Consider the following 16,942-nt stretch of genomic DNA (forward strand, 5'->3'; position numbering starts at 1 on the left):
TCCAGCAAGTGAACAAACTCTCCCTTTCTTCATTCCCCAACGGGCTGCAGCTCCTGTGCGCACCTGCAGGCGGGCGGCTGTCCCCGCCGCCGCGCCTTCCTCCACGCCCTGCTTCAGGGTCGCGGACTTGTGCTGCAGCAGGGACTCCTCCAGTGCCACGACCTCCATGGCAAGGTCCTGGCATGGTGATGCACGGCGGGGATCGGCACCAAAGTGTGCACCAGCTTTTGGCGAGGTGTGCATGCCAGACCCTGGGGACAGCCAGAGCCCCGCTCGTCAGCCCTGCCACACACGGATCCTCAGTGTTCCCACCTGGGCCCTCTCCTGTGCGGCGGTGGCGGCGTGGGTCAGCGCGTCCCGGTGCTGCGCCAGGCTTTCCTCCCGCGCCATCGCCTCCGCCAGCTGCTCCCGGAGCGCTGAGACCTCGTGCTGCAGCGCCTCCACCACCGCGCCCTGGAACCCGGGTTTAAAAAGGGGTAATATGGTGTGCTTTGGGGTGATCCTGTTCAACACCTGGGTATCGTGTCAAGTTGATAAGCAGGGAAGGTTTCCTTGGGAGGGGCTTCAGCCTGTTGGCCTCACGTCACTGCCTTTAACCGCCAGGCATTCAGAGCAGCCAGGTGCTGCTTCACTTGCGACCACCTCAGGCCTCTGCCTCACCCTGACAACAATACCCACTGAAAGCGGACACCCTGAACGATCATGCTCCCCTCCCTCTCCTCCCCCACTCCCTTACGTGCCTGCTGGTTGAAGGCCTGCACCATGGACTCGTGCTCGGCCGTCACGGTGGCGGCCTGCTGCGCCTGCTGCGCCAGGCCCCGCTGCAGCGCAAATCGCTCCTCCGTCAGCTCGGCGATGTGGGCCTGCAGATCCGCAAAGTCGGCGCGGCGGCTACGGGAGGAGGCGACGCCGTCCGCGGGCTGGTGGGGGTTGTCCCCCGCCACACTCCCGGCTTGGCTGCTGGCCGCCGAAGGGAGGGCGGCGCTGGTGGAGGATGGCGGGGGAGGGGCGGGGAGGGGTGGCGTAAGGGTGCCGCTCCATGGGCGGGGCTCGCCCAGGCGTGAAGTGCTGCTAGGAGCGGCAGGCAGGGGGAGCCCCGGCCCAAGCCAGCTTGAGCTGACAGGCTGCGTGCCGGGCCCGCTGCCGGCCTCAGGCCTCGAGGTCCTGTCGGCTATGAACGCCGAAGGACCAGGGGCGGCCTGAAGCCAGTCCGGGCGGGCGGGCCTGCCACCTGGGCCAGGGTCTGCCACCAGAGGAGCGGGCTGTGGTGGCAGATCATGCTGCATCATCCCCTCGTGACTGCGCTTGGCGAGAAACGAGCTGTCGAGCACAGGATCTGGCTGCCTGGCTGGTGGAGGCGCCGGTGAGGCACTGGGTGGGCTTGGACCTAGCCATGGGGAGGATGGTGCGGCGGGTTGGGTCCCACTTGACACGCCATCAGCCTTGTCCAGCCAGTGCAGAGGTCCAGAGGAATCCTGTGAGGTGGCTGCAGGGACATCAAGGCCAGCATCCGATGCCTGCGGTGCATCAGTCCTGCTGGGTTCAGGGGTGGGCTCAGGACTGCTGCTGACGGCGGGTAGCGGCCTAGTCAGCACCTCTGTGGAACTCTGCAGCGAGCCCCCAAAGCCATTCTCCGAGCCTCGGGCTCCATTGGGCGGAGAGTGTGCCGCTACCTTGCTTGCAGCGGCAGCAGCAGCGGCCTTCTGCCTTCGAAACTCGGCCAGCTGTGCATCCAGGGGTGACATTGGCGGTAACGAACACGCATATACCAAAGCGATCTGCAGTCTAACACAACCTTCAACGTCCCAACCGCACCTTCTTGCGGCCTGCTGCTGCCAGATCACTTCGTGAGGTGCCTCCAGCACTCATCCCGACCCTATTCGCAGCACATGCTCGGGCCTTGCCCCATGCAGTCAGGTATTGTGGTCATCGGGGTCGACAAGCATTATCTTAAGATTTGTCAAGGCGCGTCACGAGTCCCCGCTGCTCCCTATGTTGGCCTGCGTGATCGTTCATCACCTTTGCAGTGGCGCGCGCGGACCCACACTCAGACGTGGACCATCTCCCCGGAGACTTAGCCCCTGCCAGCATCCAGGCAGGGAGGAATTCGACGTCATGTCAGCGAGCCTTGGATCATATCTCGATACGTTATGAGCTCGGGGATGAACTACCTCCGAGCCATTATGCGCGGGGTGCTGTTGCGCCTGCAGAATAGCACTGGGGTGAGCAACTGCTGCCGTGCACGCTGGCCTGCACTGCACCAGACTCCACGCTCACAGCAAAAACAACCTTGCGCAGGGACACGCCGCAACGGCCTGGTCGATCACGGGTATCTTGGGCCTGGCAGCTGTGGTGTATGGATACCTCCAGCTTAGAGCCCAGCGATGTGAGGCCTTGGATGGGAGGCAGGGCTCACCTCGGACCCTTTGTATGCCGGGCCTGCTAATGTGAAAGAGAGAGTGTGACATCCTTGGTCCCACACCACCTTGCGTCTGCAGTGAGGACCAAGAGGGAGGCAAATGTGGATGGGGCAGGGCTGCGGTCTGCTTCATACCAAGTGAGTAGGAACGGAAGCATGCGGGCGTCCCTTTGCTGCTCTTGATGCGGGAACTGCTGGTCGCCCATGTTGGCTGTCCATTGTTGCACGAAAGAGGCGCACTGCAAGCGGCCCCCTCCCCACTTCTTGAGCTCAGGGTCCCGCGGATGCCAGGGCCCCTGATGCACTCTCAGGGAGTGCTGCCGCCGAGAGGTCTGCCGCTCCCGCCTCCCAGGCTCAGTCCTCTGTGCTTCCAGGGCTGTCAGGCCTGGCTGCCTGCCTGCAGGGCGTCAGCAGCCTCACACTCTCCCTCCCAGGGACTCTGCTGGAGGTGCCTGGCTGGGAGGGGCATCCGGGGGCGGGGTGGAGATCATGAATGCATCATGTCCTTCAGAGGGACTGGGAGCTGCCGTGCGTGCAAGCTGGCGCCAGTTTGGGGGTTGACCGTATTTTCATGGTGTCTGGGGTGTGCTCCTGTGCCTGACCCCGTTGCCTCTGTGGTCCTTGCCCCATGATTTGGGATGCCCCTCTGAGGGATAGGTGCCTGCGAGTCTGGTCACTGCACCAGCTTGACACGACCCTCCCAAACCCACCTCCCTCCTGCCCTCAGGAGCCCTCCGCCAATGCGCTGGAGGACTCGGCCAGCGTGATGCCCAGCATGATCCCCCTGGTGCTGGAGCTGGCACGGCGGGTGAACCTGTATGCCCTGGCGCACGTGGCCTCTGACGTCGGCGAGGCTACCGTCCGGGGAGCCCTGGAGCATGCGGGGCTCCTGGGCCCAAATCACGGCCAGCTGCCCCCCCACCGCCTGCTGTTCTGTGGGACGCGGGAGGGCAAGGCCTCCATGGTCCGGCAGCTGGAGCCGCAGCTGCACATCGATGCCGATGCCGAGACGGTGAGGAGGCATCCAGCGGGTGGCTGGGAAAGGGTGCAGAGAAGATTACGTGGACGGCAGGTGGCTCGTGGGTGTGGAGTGTATGTGGCTGGGGGATCGGCGGAGCTGTGCACCCCTGCACTTCATCCCCATACCCTTGTATGGACAGCAGCCCATTTAAGGTCCTGCCCCTGAAGTCTCTCCCGATCGACCAGACATCACCACCATAATGCGATCCTCCGCAGGTTCGCCAACTGCAGCGATTCGTGCCTTCCCTGGTGCTAGTGGGAGGGAAAGGCGTGGTTGCTGGTGGGAATGTGCGGCACGAACCTGATCTCGCCGTCGCCCTGGGTTTTTCCCATTAAGCACCTTCCCAGGCGGCTTCGAGTCCGACTTCCATGCAGAGCCTCGCGTTGCGAAAACCTTGTTCATTGTTGTGAATCCCAATATTAAGGTCTGGCCACGGCGTGCGCGGTGCCATGGGAGGGTGCAACATCATACAGCGTCGCCCCGGGGGAAGGACGAGTATGGTACGGAACGCCGATGTCGTGGGAGGGGCACTCGACATGTCCGTCTTTCCGGCCTCCGCACCGGGCTCCACGAATTCGAGCGTGCCATGTAAACATTAATAATCCCAGGTAATGTGTCGCGATGGGTTCGCAAGGTAGAATTACGCCCTGTACTGCCCCGCTGGCGCGGTCGATTGTGCCCGTGACCCTGGTGGGGCAGCCTGGGGGCGTGCAGGCGAGATCTACTGGGGTTCCGTGTGCGAGTATGGCGGCCTCGACGAAGTGCGCGACTTGGCCAGCCACCCAATCACGATTAATCGCCAACAAGCCATGGAGGCCCCCTAAAAGATATCCGGGGCGTCTTCTCGTGGCTTCTTGGGATGGTTGCGACTGGAGGAGGGGAGTGCGTCGAGTATGACGGTGTCCAGTATGGCTAGGCATTCTCCTCTCCCTAGTATGCCGAGGTACATGAGGGAATGTGCAAGGATAACGGATGCTCCACAGGCGAATGTTGAGCCGGGACCTTGACCTCCGCAGCGTCTGACCGTTCCCCGGATTTGAACCTCGGCTCCCCGAGGTCAGTCTCATACCCCGGCTCCCTTTCAACCCCCATTTGCGAGCGTGCCATGTATGATCATGAAGTGAAGAGTCCAGCATGCCCCCCCATTCCGCACTACCAGGCCGTCGCCCGCACACCGAACCCACGGTGGTTTCGTACGTCCATTCATGAGCCGCAGCGGGTCCCCCTCGCACCCCTCCCCGCCGCTCACCCCGTAGAGTCGGTCCAAGCTTAGAGGGTGTTCGACATCGCTCCCCGCCCCGTCATGCTCTCCGGAGGCCCTGGTCGCGATAAGCCGGAGTCCCCCAGCGGGCGGGCTTCTAGCAGCGAGCCCACGTCCGGCCCCTCCCAAGGCCCCCCTCCCCAGCCCCTGGCCCTGCTCACCCCCCCCCAGCGCACCGGGCCCACCCGCTCGGGTCTGCACGTGAACTACCACCTGCAGCAGGCCGCGGCGATGCAGGCCGCCGAGGCAGCGGCCGGCAGCGGGCCCGCCACCTCCACCTCCCAGGAGGAGGGGCAGCCGACCAAGCGCCCGCGTCGCACATCCGGCCTGCGCCCCTCCCCCCCCGGCCCGTCCGCCGCGGCGGGGGAGGCCCCCTCTCCCTCGGGCGCGGGCGCCATCGCGCCCGCGCTCCCCGGCCTCACCTCCTACCTCCCGGCCAGCGCGCTCTTCCCCACGCCCGTCGACCTGCTCACCCAACTGAACGAAGCGGTGGCGGACTCGGAGCACACCCACGCCGTCGTCTCCCTGGAGCTGCTGCGCATGCTCAACTGGCGCGCGCGCCGTGCCTTCCTCATGGAGCGCGAGGAGCAGCGCGCCCAGCTCCACCGCGCGTCCTATGGCTATGGTGAGCCTCCAGGAGATGTGGGAATTCGAGGGGGAGGGGGTGTGTGTAGACTGTTTGTTTCTGGACGATGGTGAGGGTGGATCACGAGGGAAGGGGCGATGCATGCGCACCACCGGTGGGATCGGCGCGGGCCCATGCCTGCAGGCCTTCCAGACCGCCCTTCCCACCTTGTCCCCGACCCCCTTCCTCGTGCCACCACCATCTCCGGCCTGCCCGCCCCACGCAGGCCCTGCCCGCACCCCCCTGGCCTCGGGCCACCTGGAGCGGCTGCAGGGGGGCCACAGGGCCCCCGCCCCCGGCGAGCCCTACTCCAGCCCCGCCACGGACTTCATCTCCCGCGTCTCGGCGCGCCTGCCCCACCCCAGCCCCGCGCCCTCCAGCCAGGCCTCCAGCCTCTCCTCCCTCCTCAGCCGCCTGCAGGAGCTGGTGGCGCTGCAGGCCGGCGAGGTCCCCCCCGCCGAGGTGGTCGCCGACCCGCACGCCCGCGTGCGATTCGAGGCCCAGCTCGCCACGCCCTCCCCCTTCCTCCAGGTGCGGCGGGGCAGCGCAGCAGACCGGGCGGCCGCCCCACCCCCACAATTGCTCGGGAGCATCTATGTTTAGAGGGGTGCTGGTCAGGCAATCCCACCCTGAGCCACAGATTGATCTTGCAGAGTTGCCGCCGGGCCATCCCAGACATGGGTCACTCCTTCGATATCCCCTGGCGACCTGCTCAACTTCTGCCACCCCCCCCCCCCCCTCCCTCCCCGCAGCAGATGTCGAGCGGGCGGGGCTCGGGCGGGAGCACCAGCCGGGGTCCCCCCCCGAGCGCCTTGGAGACCCTGGCCCTGCTGCTGAGCAGCCAGCAGGGGTCGGTGCAGCTGGCGGCGCGCGCTTCGCGGGACCCGCGGGGCGCCATGCCGGAGGGCCCCCCCGTGCAGACCCCGGCGCCCGCCCCCGCCGAGCCCGCCGCCGCCGAGCCTGCCGTCGGGCCCCTGGTGCAGGCGCTGTCTGCCCTGCTGGAGGCGGTGGCGCGGCAGCAGCAGGAGGGCCCCGACCAGCCGGGGCCCTGAGGACAAACAACCCCGCTCCTCTTTTTCCTCCCTTGCCACGCTGAGCGCACCTCCCCTCTGCCCTTGTCACCCGACGCCGCCCGCCTGCCCCGGCGGGTGCTCGTCTTGCTTCAGGACCAGATACCCTTGGCAACACCCTCTGACCGCTGCGCTGAAAACACACGCCCAGCCTGACCAAAACTGACCGCATCGGCCCCCAGCCCATTTTGGGGCCGGGGGCCACCAGTTTCGCCCCGGCCTGGATGAACAAGCCCCCCCCGGAGGCGCCGCATGCGCCCCTCTGCATTGGCGCGCGGCAGATCTTCCCTCCACCCAACTCAAGCAGCTTTGTCCATGCAATACTCGAGGGCTTGCAGCACCGGACAGTGGGGGGGGGACCACAGCCTAGGAAGGGAGAAACGCACAATGGGCCCTGCTGGAGGGATGCTCGTCAGACGACCGCACAGCTGCAGGCTGATGTGTGGTCAACGCCCACCTTGGACCAGGCATCCCAGAAGGAGCTATGACTTGAGGGTTATTGAGAGTCCCTAAAGCTCCACTGTCAAGGGGTGTGCTGGCTGATGTGGGTGGGAACCGGAGTACATCGACTCGCTGCAAAACATCTCCCTGGGGACCCACTGGGAAGGAAACGGTGCTGGGTGCCGGGAACCTGTCAGTACACTAGAATGAGGAGAGTTGTTACACCAGGAAAGAGCACCAGACATGATCCTGAGATGAGAACCAAGGAAGTACAGGCTATACATGAGTAGAAACTTGAAGTCGACTTTTGCCCTAAGAATGGGGTCTAACAGAAGAAGTCCAGCATGATGAGGCTTCCAAGGCTCCAACAATATATGGGAGAGAGGCATCAATCAGCACGCAAGGTATAGTACTTGACGCAAGGATGGTTCGAATGCATCAGAGTGCAGGAGAGCTGCCAGTTGTGATGTTCTGGACACGTAGGAAAGACACAAAGGAGAGACATGTATTGGCTGCAGTTAAATAATCAATCTGCGCAGTATGCTGGGTAGGGTATGCAGGCCCCTGCTCCGAGCCAGCCAAAAATCACAGGCACACATATGATGGTCTGCACACTGGCTGTGCTGCCATTGGAACTCGTTCTCATGCCTCCACTCTCAGACGTCAGTCCTCTGCCCGATTGCCACACAAGACCGGACCGGCCATACCGGTCTTCTCCTCAAACTCTGTCACCCCAGCCTCCTGCGCCCAAGCCTGCTCCACCATGGCCCTCATGATCTCAGGGAAGTCGACCGCAGCCCCACGCCCCCAAGAGAAGGCCAGCGCGTAGCCGAGCGTCCCGACGCTCTGTGCACATGGGTAGGCAGGGGATGGGTGTGATCAAACCCAGCATGGTCATGTGGGTGAGTGAGATTGTCGATGGTCTGAAAGGGACACCCTTGTGAGAGGTGAGGCCTGCTCCAGTCACATCCAGTGGTGCAGGACGGCATCCTATGCACGCAAGGCATCAGGATGTTTATGGATGGGCATGCTCTGTACAGGGTGCCCCCATGTATTGATTAACACTTGCTGGCTGGGACGGCAGCATAGCCTTTTCCCGCTGGCTGGTGGCCCGACCCAAAGGTGACACGTCCCCCGGCTTGTGTCTCTCCTGCATCCCGAGCCCGCAGGTTTGCACACCCAGACCAACCCTGAGCCCCCATTGCCTTGCTCACCGTCTTCCACTTGGTGTGCCACTCCACCAGTTGCTGCAGGTTCCAGCTCGCGTGCTTGCTCACCTGCTCTGCCAGCCCCCTGATCTGCACCGTGAAGGGACTGCAGGCGTGTGCACCATGGGTCAGATGACGCGCTGGCGTGGCCATCTTGAGCGTTTGCACGGGAGCCACCGGCACACTCAACGCTTTGAGCGCGAATGTAGGCACCTTCACCCATCCATTACCTCCAGGGTACTCACGCGCAGGGTGAGGGAGGCTGAAGCCCCCATACTGAGCTGCTCCCCGCCGCATGGGAGACTACCCAGCCCCATCAGCTCCGCCACCGCCTCCTGGCACTCGCGCCCGGGAGCGGCGCGCGCGGCGCTTTCCTCACGTACCATCGCCCCCATCTTCGACAGGTTCTCGCTGGACACCAGGCGCAGCAGCTTGGCCTGTGTGCCGGCGGAGGGTGGCAAGGCGTGGGCCCTTTAGCCGGAGGGGCGCTGGAAGCGCAGGAGGGTCGTGGAGGAAAGGGCGCGCACGGGCAGGCCTGCAACCGCGGCAGATCTCGGGCCGTGCGCGCCCTGCCGCCGGCGCCAGGACGGCGCCGCCCACTCACGCACCCCCGCCCCTCACCGCTGCGAGGTCTGGCGGCCCCGCCTGCGACCCTCGCTGGACCACCAGCTCCAGCACCACGGCCTGTGGGCATGGGGGGGCGGGGGGGAGGAGGGGGGGTCCGCACGGCTCGCTGAGCTGGGTCGTCATCATCCAGCCGGCACAGGCAAGCAATGTGCGAGCTGGGCTCCGACGTCCCGCCCTCCCACCAGCCCCCTGCTCGTCAGGCAGGGGTCTGAATCCCCCCCCCCCTGTCCCCGGCTCGACTCACCAGCACGAGGAGGCCCAGCCGCTGGTACAGCCCCTCCCAGATGCGCATCATGTGGGCCATGTGACCTTCCAGCCGCTCCCTGCTCGCCGCGTTGCGCCGCGCCAGATAGTCCCGCACCAGGAGAGCGTTCCTCGCCTGGTGATGCAACAATTTTATGGGGGTGAGAGGAGGATGTACAGGCTGCGCAAGAGCATCGGGGTGAAATGCTACACTTGCCCACGTGGGCTGCAGTGCCCTGGCTTCGGTGCCAGGGCATTCCTGCTCTGCGCGGCAAGGGCGTGGCTGCCTCCTAGTCAGCAGTAGCTTTGCTTCAGCAGAAAAGAAAACACAAAAAGAGCACCACCCTGTCCCACCTGCCATCGATCGAAGAAGTCGCGCACGTCGTCCGCGGTGTGGATGCTGCCCTCCAGCAGCTCCTCCCACTCCTCTGAGGAGGAGTGGGGGGGGGCGACCACCCTCTCCATCTGCCCTCTGGATCCAGGGTGAGTGGGTCAGGTGCCCGCGCCGGATCCCCATGCAGGTCCTGCCAAGCCACCCAGGACTCACCGCAGTGCTCACCCTCCACACCAGAGGCCGCCTCCGCCCGGGCCGCCACACCACCACAGGGTGCTTGCAGCACTGGATGGCCGCTGCCCGACCCAGGGCTGGCATCGTGGGCCTGGTACTTGGGAGATGCGCCGAGGCATGCTCGCCCTGCACCCTCCTCGTCGCGTGGCTGCGGTGATGAAGGTTGCTGCCCCGGCAGGGCCTGCGGCTCCGTGGACATCTCTCGGCCGGCAGGCCGCTGCCTGGCGGGATTGAGATGCGCTCCGTCCCGAAAGGCTGCCAGCATGGCATCTCGACAGCCCAGCACCCGCAGCTGGAGGTCGATGCTGGGAGAGAGTGGTGCACGTGGAAGGGGCCGGGTGGAGCAAAAAGTGCCAGGCTGCATGGCAGAGAGCACAGGTGATGCCGCATTCCACTCCTGATGCACTGTCTGGGCAAGCATCAGCTGGAACCCAAAACCCACCTCCTTCTGAGTACACGGTTTTCCTGTTTGAGGGTGGCAATCTCTTCCTGGCCCGCAACCAAACGGGACTCCTGGTCCTGCACCAGGGCCGCCTGCCGCTGCCTGAAACGCTGCTGGGCCTACAGAGGAGTGATCACCATGCTGCGTGTCAGACAGCATTGCGCTGGACTGCCAGATGCCTGAACGTGTGGGACCCCACCCACCTCCTTGTTCAGTTGTCGGGCTCGCAGGACTCCCGGATCGGTGGTACCCTGAGCAGTGTCGGGAGCGCTCTGGCGGGTCGAGACGCTCATCCTGGTTGCACGAGGCGCTTACCCTCTTAACGACGCTGGTTTTTCCTTCGACCTCTCAGATGATGTGCGCGTAGCGCAGATAAACTCTCCAGACTGGAGAATGCCCAACGGGGGCTTCATGGAGAACTTGCAGGTATTAGGGCATCATGACAAATTACGATCGCGGGTTGTCTGCATTTCCCCCTTCGTCATCGATTTGGTAGGTTACCCAGCGGGTAAGCATTGGGCAGCGCCTCATGGATGGGGGATTTTGTGACCGCCAACATCGGCGGCCCAGGGTGGACCGCACCAAATCACATCATTGCAACGCTCGTGTATGGCCCGCAATGATGGCTGCGAGGATCGATTACGCTCAAGTATTAGGTGGCAAGCTTTAAATAATCGTCGTATGACCAGTCGCGGGTACTGCTCGAGCTCTTGGTGATTCATGTAGTGAACAGGGTGATGTGGAGCAGCCAGGGGGATTCAGCAAGTCGAACCAACCCACTCCTGCCCATGCCCGAGGGATGGGAATATATCGGGTATGAAAGCAAGGATCAGGCTTTGGTGTTTGAATGACGTCAATTTGGCGCCCTCTGCCTTCCATAATCTTGTATAGCGCTGCACGGAGAGAGATGCAGGTATGTGTGAACATCCTACCACGAAATGGTTCTTCCCGATGTGCAGTCTGTCGGAGATGTCTCCACCAAAGTGCTCTCTGTACTTTTTACGCCTTCCTTTTGTCCTTTTAGATCTACAAGGCTTAATGGCATGTCGGACATATTTCCAGCAAGGCTCTGATCACGAGACAAGCTTGGACACCCCTGCGAATGCAAAGCTAGCCCATAGTCCCCCCCGGGGTCAGACACTTTCTGCCCTTCACTCCCCCTGAACCGTGACGACGAGATTCCTTCGCCCCCCCGCATTTCGGTGCTCGCACAACCAGATGCCCTGTGGAGGATGATGCGCAAAGTTGTGCTGAACCTCAGATCCCGTGTCGCTGCGACAGTGCCAGGCTGAATCCAAGGTTGCCCCCCGTGGAGCAGCCCTCTCCTTGGACACATCCACGCCCTACTGGCACTTCCAACCATGGCTACCCCACCTGCCATGTTCCAAGTGCTAGCCGTCCTCGGGTGATTGGGATGGAAACAGACGCTCCAAACATGCTGGACTTGACATGTGCTGGCATGTCATCTGGCCTGAGAGAAGCAAGATTAAACAGGAGAGGGGGGTTGATGGACTTTGTTAAACTGCCATGTGTCCATCTGCTTTGAATTGGATGAGGGCCCAGCCAATACCACCATCCTCCCTAAACCTCTGCCAGCACCTCACCCCTCGTCACTATGCACCCAGGGGGCTTTGGAGCCTTCAGGCACGACTGCGCTCAAGAAGGTCTCCATGTCTGCCTGTCATTATAACGGGCCTGGGATGAGCATACAACATCGACTATGCTCCCTGTCCTCTTGCCCATTCATGAGAATTCTCCATGGCAGGGCTGTGCCCCTTCCCGTCTGCTCTTTCACAAGCCCTCTTACTCGGACATCGGGATCCGCATTCTCATTGATCGTTAATGATGCTGAGGTGTGTTGGATGAAAATATGGCAGAGACCCGCATGGATCCCCTTGAGGAGGGGGTTGATCTCCCGCACAATGTCGCTGGTCACAAGGTGGCAGCCCCTTTGGAAGGCTGGCAGCCTAATGTTCTGTTGTTTGAAACCCATTATATATGGGCGAGCGGTGTTGACGAGGTGTACCTCTTCGTGCGCTGCTCTCAATCACACTCGCTTAGATATACGCTGTGGTTGGACAACCGGGGTGTGGAGACAGGGTTGAGTACAAAGTCGAGCACCGTCTAAGCTTGTAGCTCCACTGAATGATGGGTGACTGTCCTTAGCATGGCCATCGCGGGTCGCTGGCTGATTCACCGCCATTGGGTCCGACCCCCCCCAGAATGGTGGGGATGCGGGACAAATTAGAGCAGAGTCCCTCCATCAACAGCATGCTCTGGTTCTGCAAGTGAGTTACACAAGAGCAAGCCACAAGCTCAATTCTTAAAGCAGCCACGCCTGTTCAAATGTCCAGAGTAGGAATACTGCCATGCTCCATGGCAAGCCACGATCTTGTAGTTCCAGGTGGGAGCAGCGTTTGAGAGCGTGAAGAATGGCAAGGACCCTTCAAGGACACAGAGTCGTCAAAAGAGCAAAGACCGATCAACATCATTTCATTTATTGGGCAAGCATTTGGAACACATGCTGTGCCTGTGCAGGCCTCAACTTACTTATCAAGTGGGACATAATTACCTCTAGGTCGGGATGCCACCGCTGCACATCCATCCACAGCCTTGCGGAAGGCAATCGAACGACGGCAGCTGCCCAGCATCATATGCCTGCATCCTGGCCGGCCTTGCATTTCATACGAGGTCTGAGCAGGCCGCGTTCTCCTGATCATATACCTCCACCATGTGCCGAGCTATCTCCAGTGTGTCCGGGAAGTTGCGACCCGACTTGGCCCCCATAGTGGCATAGTTGAGTGGCCCGAAATTCTGCAGGGTTGCACTTGGATTGGAGATGAGTGGAACGAAGGGGGCCCACAGGCATGGCTGGGCAACTACGGAGGCACGCAGGGGAGCCGGGAACCGGCAGAGGGCCAGAGGCGGTCGTGGGTCCCCTCTCCGCATCTACCGGCGCTGCCTGCTGACGGTGACAGTCGCGGCGCAGACCCAGGCAGCCCCTGCTCCATCGCAAATCCCTTCTCACGCCGCCTCACAATTATAAGCGCCTCGGAGACGCCTCCAGCTGCAACCGTGTCTCGGGCGGAGGCAGCCTGCACCTCCATCACAGCCCGGCGCATCTGCGTGGAGACCACGTGATTGGGTTGGGGGGCAGTTGCGAGGGCCGGAAGGGTGGGGGGGCGCTGCATTGCCACAGGCACGCGCACGGCAGGCAGCACTCAGCAGGCCAGCAGCCTTGTGAACCTTTGAGTCCTGAGTCTGGAGGGCAGTTTGTTCCAGCACTCCTCCGAGGTCCCACCCTGCCAGCACCTGGAGGGAGGCGGCGGCGACCCCAATCAGGCCCCCGGCCTCCAGCACGGACGGGAAGGTCAGCCTCGCCAGCTCGGCAGACACGTCGAGCCTGACCCGGCGGCCCTCGGCAATGGTCGCCACGAGGTGACTGTGCGCCTTGCTGATTTGCAGCACGGCGGCGGAGGGCAGCTTGGCCACGAAGTGCCTCTGCGTTGCATGGAGCCAGGAGGTCGCGGAGAGGGGACGCTGGTGTGGGGGCTGGCGCAACTGGGTCCTCGAGACCGCGTGGCTGCACCCGGTGAATCAGGCGCATCGCCGTCCCCGGGACACACTGCACAGCGTGGGCCGGGGGTTCCAGGCGTCCCAGAACAGTGCAGCACCCTCCACGCACCGCAATCTTCTCCCACAGGTCGTCCTGGTACCCCTGCTCCGAGTATTTGTGCCGCATCATGCCCTGCAGTTTTCAGGGAGGAGAGGCGTGGGTCCATGACCAGACGTGGGGAATGGCAGCAGGGGAGACCACATCCTTGCAGCTGGCGATAGATGAGAGGGCCCATGGGGGGCATCCAAAGTGCAGAAGCCTGCGACCCTGGTGACGACCCTGTGGCATTCCCTTCACCTGAACGAGGTTCATGTCCTGCAGCATGAGGCGCTCCATGGTTTTGAGCTGGAACCAGAGGTTGGCCTCCACAGTGCTTTGAGTCTCGGGCGTTGGGTTGGCCTGGTAGCTGCTCACATTCAGCCTGTTCTGCATCTGTGCTTGGAGACAGAGGAGAGGTGGGTTGGGTGCTGAGGAGTTTCTTCCCCTCGTCACACAGAACAACATTGCCTGCATCGTGCCCTGCCCGGTGCCACTGCACGAGTGGGGGCCGAGCGTGAACCCACCTTCCAGGCATCGTTGAAGTGCAGGAGGTCATCCACGGTGCAAATCTTCGCTGCCATTTCGTACAGTGTCCCCGTCGGTTGGTGAGGTTGGGCTGCAGGTTTGATGGGGCAGGTGAGCGAGGGACGTCAGTAGGAGGTGTGAATGACCCTGCTTCCCTGCGATGGTGCTGCGACTGGTGAGTCACCCACAGGCCCCTCGCCACATTATCTCCACCTGGCTTGGCCGGGGCGTGTTGCTCTGCCTGGACCTCCTCCACCTCCTCTTCAGGGCCTGTCACGATCCCATGCACTGAAGTTGGCAAGGGCTCCTCATCCGCCATGTAATCGGGCAGGGCCGGGATGTCCTGCACGCCGGGGCAGGGATTGTGCTCAGGCGGTGGCCCGACAGTGCACTGAGGAAGAGGTGGGCCCATGCCGGCACATACTGGGATTGCGGCAACTGTCATGCCTCGTGCCTGTTTGCAAAGGCTGCAGCCAAGGCAATGCAGTGTTGCCTACCCGTTCCACACCTGGGGTCCCAGCAGAGACTGCAGGTCGCTCTTCGAGCTGGGGGTTGCCTCAAAGACTGCCAGCATGGCCAGCCGCACATGCAGTCGACGAAACTGACTTGCTATGCTGCAGGGAGAGGGAAGGCCAAGTGAACACGAAGCATGGGGGACGCCAGTCACCACTCAGCCCTACAGATGGCAGCCCCAATCGTTGAGCAACCTCATTGGCTGGTCTCCACCTCCCACCTCTCCTTGAGAGCTTCATTCTCATCCAAAAGTCGGTCTGCCTCTGCATCCAGTGCGTACAAGCGCTTCAGGTGCGCATCATGCACGACCTTTTGCCGCTGTCGAAACCGTTGCTGGGACTGGAGGGGACAGGACGGACGGGCATTGGCGCTCTACAAGACATTGACAAAGCCCCGAACGCCAAACGTCGACAGCTAATCACCTCGCGATTGCGGCGCCTGTGGTCATTCTCGGTTGATGCTCCTGTCATACACTGCTCTGAAGATGTAGGTGCATCGGAGTTCGATTCAATGCCCGATGCTCCCCGGCTCAGTATGCCATCGGGCCCTGTCTTCGCCAAGCCCTCGTCCATTCGCGGTGCTCTTTACGAGCGGCACGCAAGCAGGCAAAATGCCAAATGGTTTTCATGCAGAATTCCAAGTACAAGAGCCAGAGAGTTGCAGGTCACGAATTATAGCTCGAGGCGCTTTCGTGTCCAGTTTTCGGGTGACGTGACCCCCCGTGCAGGCGGGTTGCCTTTGAGGGTGAAACTTCCCGGCATCTTTCCCAGGTTTGCACTCAGCATTCGATGTGTTCAAAGGATTTGTGCACTGCTGCTGCACGATTTCTTGCAATCTTTGCATGCAGAGCCGAAACCTGCGGCAATGGTTACCCTTTTGCATTCACACTGCTCGTCATGAAGCTTCGCGCAAGGCTTACCAGACAGCACCACCCTCCTCATGTTTATTCTGGGGAAGAATGGCAGGGCTGAAGATGGAATGCGGGCCGCTGTGCCGATGAAATCTCTCAAACAAAAACAGTCCCGCTCAGCACAGTTGCCATGCGGCCCCGGGATAGGCCGTGGACGCGAATGCTGTGGCGCAGGAACTCGGATCTGCCACATAGCAGAGCCTGATGGGCAGCAGGAAGCCGCTGTCTACCCGCTGCCCACAGCCAGGCTGATTTGTGTCCACGCTCCCGCTCTGCCCTGTCGCAGAGCATGCGCACCCGGCAAAAGGGGTGGACGTAGGGGTTGGTAGTAGGGATGTGCCGCCAGGGAACGGCCTGGACAATGGAGGGGTGGAGGGAGGTGGGTCAGATTCTGAACAAGGGTCATTGTGCTGCACACTCATTGAGCTGTGTAGAATACAATGGCACACAGAACATGAAAGGATCCCATAGTTACAGCAAGGCCTACATGACAAATGGGCTGGGACTTGGGCTAGGCGAAGGGCTGGGGGATGGGCTGGGGCTGGGGCTGGGGCTGGGGCTGGGGCTGGGGCTGGGGGATGGGCTGGGAGAAGGACTAGGGCTTGGACTGGGAGACGGACTGGGGCTGGGAGACGGGCTGGGAGAGGGGACGGGGCTGGGGGACGGGCTGGGGGAAGGGCTGGGAGATGGGCTGGGACTGGGACTGGGACTGGGACTAGGACTGGGAGACGGACTGAGACTGGGACTAGGGCTTGGACTCGGGGAGGGGCTGGGGCTGGGTCTGGGACTTGGAGTCACTATGGGCGGCAGCACAGGCTCCAGCTCCGGAGGTGGTGCCGTCTCCCCAAGACCAGGGAAGCCACTGAGCATGTGAAGCACACCCTCCGTTGCCAAGAGGTCTGCAAGGACGATGGTGGCGCCTCCCACCGCCACATTCCCTGGGGTGGGCAGGGCCATGGGGCTTGCCACATTGCAACAGGTGGACCAGCCTGAGCGCATGCAGCTGGACAGAACCACCCCGGTCCAACAGTTGCCCCTGGTGTCAAACCTGGCCCGGACGATGTGACGGGCACCAAGCCCCCGCTCAGGGTGTCGACGGAGGGCGCTGCCTCCAAGTCTGCCAGCTTCAGCTGGCCTGGTACCAGGGTGTTCTCGAGCAGGGGCTTGAGGAAGACGGGGTCCTGGAGTTGCCCCTCTGTCAGGAGGCCAGATCCAAGGGCGGAAGCGAATGCCGCATTGGTGGGTGCCAGGACTGAGAAGGCGGAAGACGTGTATGTGGGGTGTAAACATGGTGAGATGAGGTAGTCCAACGGCGTGGGATCTCTTGCTGTCCACAACCTCAGGAAGGGCAACACGTCTGGAGGGCTGCATGGGGGAGAGCCCATCACCCCATGCGGCTCCGTTCGCTCCGTTC

At 62.6% G+C, this 16,942-nt stretch overlaps 5 protein-coding genes across 5 annotated transcripts in view; 1 reads left to right on the forward strand and 4 right to left on the reverse strand.

Moving 5' to 3' along the window:
* Positions 1-1,395, reverse strand: part of F751_1141 (Extended synaptotagmin-3) — a gene marked incomplete at both ends in the record, with an annotated part of 8,304 nt that extends 6,909 nt beyond the window's left edge. Inside the window, 4 exons of the mRNA XM_011401659.1 lie at positions 64-177; positions 313-453; positions 729-984; positions 1,301-1,395. Coding sequence (XP_011399961.1) covers positions 64-177; positions 313-453; positions 729-984; positions 1,301-1,395 — 606 coding nt within the window. The remainder of the gene's footprint in view (positions 1-63; positions 178-312; positions 454-728; positions 985-1,300) is intronic.
* Positions 1,396-2,183: 788 nt separating this feature from the next.
* Positions 2,184-6,378, forward strand: F751_1142 (Peroxisome biogenesis protein 22; the record flags this gene model as incomplete). The annotated part of the gene is made up of 9 exons (XM_011401660.1): positions 2,184-2,222; positions 2,299-2,386; positions 2,499-2,557; positions 3,147-3,431; positions 4,846-5,014; positions 5,189-5,326; positions 5,553-5,857; positions 6,082-6,240; positions 6,310-6,378. The coding sequence occupies 9 exons, from the start codon at positions 2,184-2,186 to the stop codon at positions 6,376-6,378; spliced, it is 1,311 nt and encodes a 436-aa protein (XP_011399962.1).
* A 1,122-nt stretch (positions 6,379-7,500) lies between these two features.
* Positions 7,501-9,380, reverse strand: F751_1143 (hypothetical protein; the record flags this gene model as incomplete). Its single annotated transcript, XM_011401661.1, has 6 exons — positions 7,501-7,683; positions 8,052-8,135; positions 8,276-8,482; positions 8,667-8,729; positions 8,917-9,051; positions 9,270-9,380. The coding sequence occupies 6 exons, from the start codon at positions 9,378-9,380 to the stop codon at positions 7,501-7,503; spliced, it is 783 nt and encodes a 260-aa protein (XP_011399963.1).
* A 1,696-nt stretch (positions 9,381-11,076) lies between these two features.
* Positions 11,077-11,918, reverse strand: F751_1144 (UPF0047 protein YjbQ; the record flags this gene model as incomplete). Its single annotated transcript, XM_011401662.1, has 4 exons — positions 11,077-11,148; positions 11,300-11,396; positions 11,530-11,603; positions 11,733-11,918. 4 exons carry the CDS (start codon positions 11,916-11,918, stop codon positions 11,077-11,079), a joined length of 429 nt encoding a protein of 142 aa, XP_011399964.1.
* Positions 11,919-12,607: 689 nt separating this feature from the next.
* F751_1145 (hypothetical protein) lies at positions 12,608-14,161 on the reverse strand (the record flags this gene model as incomplete). The annotated part of the gene is made up of 6 exons (XM_011401663.1): positions 12,608-12,739; positions 12,964-13,047; positions 13,238-13,426; positions 13,611-13,673; positions 13,839-13,973; positions 14,105-14,161. The coding sequence occupies 6 exons, from the start codon at positions 14,159-14,161 to the stop codon at positions 12,608-12,610; spliced, it is 660 nt and encodes a 219-aa protein (XP_011399965.1).
* Between the last annotated feature and the right edge of the window lie 2,781 nt (positions 14,162-16,942).

This window comes from Auxenochlorella protothecoides (genome assembly GCF_000733215.1).
Source record: "Auxenochlorella protothecoides strain 0710 unplaced genomic scaffold scaffold123, whole genome shotgun sequence".
NCBI classification, from domain to species: Eukaryota; Viridiplantae; Chlorophyta; class Trebouxiophyceae; order Chlorellales; family Chlorellaceae; genus Auxenochlorella; species Auxenochlorella protothecoides.